The 5,390-nt window shown below is 47.0% G+C and overlaps 1 protein-coding gene across 1 annotated transcript in view; it reads right to left on the bottom strand.

The window, feature by feature from the left end:
• Window positions 1-3,687, bottom strand: part of T265_00045 (hypothetical protein) — a gene marked incomplete at both ends in the record, with an annotated part of 24,187 nt that extends 20,500 nt beyond the window's left edge. The window contains 6 exons of the mRNA XM_009163702.1: window positions 2,613-2,795; window positions 2,877-3,166; window positions 3,198-3,283; window positions 3,319-3,441; window positions 3,472-3,575; window positions 3,619-3,687. Of these exons, the coding sequence (XP_009161966.1) occupies window positions 2,613-2,795; window positions 2,877-3,166; window positions 3,198-3,283; window positions 3,319-3,441; window positions 3,472-3,575; window positions 3,619-3,687 (855 nt within the window). The remainder of the gene's footprint in view (window positions 1-2,612; window positions 2,796-2,876; window positions 3,167-3,197; window positions 3,284-3,318; window positions 3,442-3,471; window positions 3,576-3,618) is intronic.
• Between the last annotated feature and the right edge of the window lie 1,703 nt (window positions 3,688-5,390).

Here is a 5,390-nt window from a genome sequence, read left to right as displayed (position 1 = left end):
CAGATAGTCGCACCAATTTGATCGCTGATGGTTTCACTTATAGACGGTTTCCTGGGACTGGTTGTACGAATGAACTGAAATAATTTCCGGGCATCTTAGGATCTGGATCTCTTCCATTTCCTTAGCCTTCCTTGCCTACCAGGCCTCATGGTTTGATCGTACGTTCACTTACACTTGACGTCCGATAATTCGTCGGGTCAAATAATGTTTGGGACTGGCGGGGACATTTCTTTGAAGGTTAAACAGTGCCACTGTTCGGTATGATTGGAATAGACCTGGTAGCGCCGTGCTACAGCACTGTGCAAACAGGTGGCCATCTCGTCCCAGCATGAATTCACATTTGATGGTGGAGCATTTTGAAGAATTCAGAAAACCATTCGGTTAAATTCGTCCAACATCCGGATCTTCCAGTTTCTCAGTTACTAAGCTATTTATCCGAACATTAGGCGCCCACGGAAAACGTAGGGAGAAGCGATTCCGGGCCAAGGCGTGGTCGGAATCCACAAATATGTTCCAAAACGAGCGACATCATCTCCACTGACAGCATGACATCAGTGTCCAACACTGATGCTTTGCCGTCGTAATGAGTGATAGTCTGTTACTGATCCGTGCCATCGGTAACTGATGGCAATGTGGCACGCTGTTGGAGGACACCATGTGGTCAGACGAATTTGGAAGTTAGTACTGCATGAAAACAGCCTGTGGTTAGTAAATAGCCGAAGCAATCGTTCATTATTTGTTCGTATCTGTCTGCCATGTCACCCGAAGGAAGCACGAGGGCTGGGATACTGCCAAGTTGCCCAAGCCTAGACAGAGGAAGTCGGGAAGCAGAGGTCGGGTTCGAAATACTGACCTTCCGGTCAATAAAATCGCTCTAACAATTTGAGCCATCTCGTCGCTTTGTACGTACGGAGTCCAATCCATGTCGACCACCTAATTGAGTCACAGATGAGCTGAGCCTGACCACTTGTACATTCAGATCACCGGCAACCACAACAATACCTGAGCTTTCAGCTCGACTTAACAGGGTATTCAGGGCTTAATAAAGCTTGTTTTTAATGGTGTCTGAGCTACAGTCGGTTCGGACGTAAGCAGACACGACAAGCAAACAGGGATCAACTTCCCGCTTGTGAATCCTTCACAGACGTTGCCAGACAAACCGCACAGATACCATTATCAATGGGTACCCATTAAAGAAAGGGTCCTGCCTGAACATCCTGCCGCAGTGACCAATGGGTCTCCATAAGTGCCCATTATGGAACCCAACGAAAAACGACGGGACAGCTGGCTCAGTGACTACAATTGGACCAGGAATCCCCGTTTCTGCTACACAGGCAAGTTAGGGGTCAGGAGCAGGTTGTTGTCCTACATGCACCGGACTGGAACCACTAAAGGCAGCCAAACAGACTGGGCGTCGAAGCTTGAAGATTCATTCTGGGATTGGTTAGGTAACCGGCGCTGGTTGACCAGATATTGCGGCGAAAACGGATGCAAGATGAATGGGCTCATCAGTCCTAACGTATGGGCCTGCAAGGATGGATTTATTAATGGGATGGCGAGAGAGGGGAAGACGTCAGCAGTTACTTATTTTGCCTAGTTGTCTTGCGGTATGTAACAAGGTGATCCGACTGATGGCACCACGTGACGGCTGTGACATGACAATGCAGGAATGACAACTTGTAGGAACCGTTTTCACGCACCGACTGGGATACTGCCAGTGCGCGCAGATCCAGACAGGTGGACGATTAGGGTCCTCGACCAAAGTCCTTGACTCAGGAGCCTGGCTGCAATGGTCTACCGGAAAATGACAACGTATTACTTTTTTCAACGAAAGTGCCATGTATGTTCCGACTCCGGACGACCTGGAGGCTGCATTGATGAGAACTTTAATCTCTGATGAAACTGATCTGAGACTCTACGAGGGTGGCACGATACCCTTGCATAGCTCATTGGTTTACGGAGGCATACAAGCCACCATACTAGGGCAGGGTCAAGTTTCTTCGTGGCGGGCAAAAACGGCTCACTAGTCTTTACGAAAGACCTGAATCGTTGGGTTGAACACTCTCAATAACAATGCAACTGGCCGCCCACAGATTCTTAGGTGGGTTCATGGCCTTCAAATGCAGTCCTGGACGGTGAAACTGGAGTCCGCAACAGCCTCAAAGCTAAGCCAATGCTTTTTCTCCCTCAAGTGTCACCGAGCTGTTGATTCTGACAAACTCCCACCAGCTCTGTTAGGAAATGAAGGCAAAACATCCGGTCGGTGCTTGTATGGTTTGTCTGCCTCTATCTGGGGGAGAGAGACCGTCCCAACCAGAGTATGTGAGCTCCGTATGACTTTCAATCAAGCTTGCATCCTGGGACTGGAAGCCACAAGATGACAGTCATCTAATAATGAGACCAATAAGTAAGGGCCTTCTTGATTAACAACGGGCTTGACACTGTCCTTTAGTCCTCCACACGAAGACTTCACTTATGTGGGAGTCATAAAGGCCGTTTCTGCACCGCAGTTCTTTGAGTACAATCTGTAGGAATTCACTTGTGAGCCTGACAATCTGGTAATAAGTTGACAATATCTCGACAAAACCCAATGCAAAACCTCATAGACTTACCGTCCGCTTGGCAATTAGACGCATCATACTTATATCTTTGTCGGAGAAACTCGGGCCGGAGTCCTTACTCAGCGACTGAATATTATTAGCAATCAAAACTGTCCTGAAATTCGCCGAAGTATAACCACTTTTCTTTCCAGGAAGACAACGGTATTGTCCAACGACCTGAACGCGATCACCCGGCTATTAAAGGAAGATAGGTACAGAGATCGTCAGACATAACATTCCAAGTATAGAAGCATTCTACAAAACTAAGTAACGCACCTGCACAGCATCGACCAAATCGTGATCGAGTAGGACATCGACAGAACGGGGCAACTGACCGGCAGGAGCCGTTTCTGGCATCTCCTGTATAGTTAACGTTTGGTGGTCCTGATAGACAGATAAGCCGTATTCAGTTTCCAGAAGATTGCCGTTTTCATCCTTCGTGGGGTATATTCCCGAGGATGGATAGGCTTCCAAGCTAGTTAAGTCTGCATACCGCCTTTCAATAGACTTCTTGGTAGCGGGACAATAGTGGACACTGCAGACAATTTTGGGTCGTATAAGAGAGGCTAAAAATTTGGAACCAAGTGTATGACAAACCTTTTGTCACTATTCCTTCCAAACAAACCATGTGACCCAATAACTTGGAAGTTAGTGTTCTTGGTGTTACGTGCTTGGATCCGAAACTAGAGACAATATTCCGACGAGATAATCCGTTTACCTGCCCTCAAAGCCAACGAAAAAATCGTACTTTTGCTTGGCATAATCCGGATTGACGTTCTGGATACATTTCTTCAGCGCCTTTTGACACGCAATGAGTTCCGTGGATGAATTCGTCAAAAGTCTGCCAGTTAGAAGTACATCACGTACTTACCTTTTGCAACGATCGGGGTTTTCACGCCTCAGGTCATTTATGTTTATTATCAATCTTGTTGCATCACGAGTAATGAGGGAATTAATACGATCTTTATATTCTTCCTAGATTGAAGGAACATATACGTCACATTGGATTAACATGTACCGTCTCATCTAGAAACTCTAAGTAGTCCCTTTCGCTGTCAACCAGCGTCTGATCGACCGTTGCTTCCATCCTCTTCGAAAATTGGAAGGGCCGCTACAGCGAATAAATCTCCGTTTTCACCCGTATAAACTAGCCTAACCCTCAAGGTCAGGACGGAGGAATAGGCAAACGTGCATCAAGTTATTCGTATCCAGGCTCTCCAGTTGTCTAAAGGAGCTTTGATAATAGGAGAAATAACTGCTGCATCCAATACTCTTCCGAAAGGCAATAAGGACTTGAAGAAAAATAACGCAGCATTATGGGACCATCCACGCGCCATAATTCTAACCGAGTTACTGGCTGGAAAAAAGTGCTGAAAAGGATGTTCATGGAGAGGAAAGACCTGCAGCAGCTTTAACTGATCAAGAGTTGAGCAGACGTGAAAAAACCTCTTAGGTTTGGCTTAGTATCCTCAAAAATGATCCGGTGTATTGGCATTCCAATCGAAGTCCAAACAACGTCAAAACTACTCCGTCCTGAAGAAAGAAGTCATCACGTTCGGAATCTGGCTTCCAGTGTTTATAACCGTAGACCAGAAGAGACTAGCTCGTTTAATTTCAAGTTTCATCTTTTCCAGCCTCATTCCACTGTAGGTGAGCCACAGCAGCCTATTTCGTTGTTAAGGCTCCGGGACCGGCAATAATCATCTGTATTTTGATTGTCACGATGTGGTCACTACCTGGCGTCCAAGGCTCCTTGTGTCCATCGATGTAAGGAACCACTCGGATTTTAGTGATTCATCCTGTATGTCGACGCTGAATGCGCTCCGCCATTTTGGTACCACATGTAAGCGGCATATGTTAAGGATTTAAGGTCGATTGTGGCTTCAATCCTCGCATATCTGACGACTAAAGTCTTCAGAAGGGATGGTGGCTGGGTCACTCAGAAAGGGATTCTGCGCTGATGACGCAGTTAGACACCTAGCAGAGCTCCCAAGCGGCAGTCCAAGTGCACGCTTTGCCAGCGTCGTGGCGTGCGACCCTGAATTTGGTTTGGCAACCAGTTTCACTTCATTCATGCAGCCCATATAGGACCCACAGTGAACGCCAAAGGGCCCCGCTGAGAGACATGGATGACCCGCGCCCAGAACCCTCTAGTGCATTCAAACCCGGTTACTAATCCAAGCTTAACCCTACCTAACAGCTTGTCTGTGTTAAACACTTTCAGAAAGTCATGTGGGGGTACCTCATGGCCGCCTAATCTTGAGGTTGTTCGTCAAAAAAGCAAGGGAGGCTAAAGTGACACGCTTTTCTGCTCAAATCCATGCTGTCAGGCGGCCGTTAGGCTGCACATCTTCAAATGAACCACTGCATCTTCCCAAACGGTGTCAAGACTGGGGAAGCTTTCACTGTTAATTAACTTGCGAATATGCACTACCAACGCTGACTCGGGTATATCTGCTGATGAAGGAATAATTGCCTGATGATGACCTCCAGTTCCTACAGGCTTAGGCCTGACCAGACGTTGAAGCTGCAAATGGACCCCGCTAGTCACAATGATAATATCCGTCATTCCTCATGACACCTACAGTCTCCTGCACACTATTCAAACTTTTATCCGTGATGTACCATTTCAAAGTGCCAATAAGATGCGTCGGCTTTTCCGTAGCCACGTAGCTCCGAGGCCCATCCGACAAATCACGTTTCGAGCTGTCATCCCCGGTTCTTAATTTGTCTGCACATGGTGATACCAACTATCTGGCTCCAAAGATTATTCGGAAAAGCGGCTGAACC

The sequence above is a fragment of the Opisthorchis viverrini genome, assembly GCF_000715545.1.
Source record: "Opisthorchis viverrini unplaced genomic scaffold opera_v5_1, whole genome shotgun sequence".
In the NCBI taxonomy this organism is placed as follows: Eukaryota; Metazoa; Platyhelminthes; class Trematoda; order Opisthorchiida; family Opisthorchiidae; genus Opisthorchis; species Opisthorchis viverrini.
Note: the sequence above shows the minus strand (reverse complement) of the source record. Positions and strands in the feature narration are given on the sequence as shown.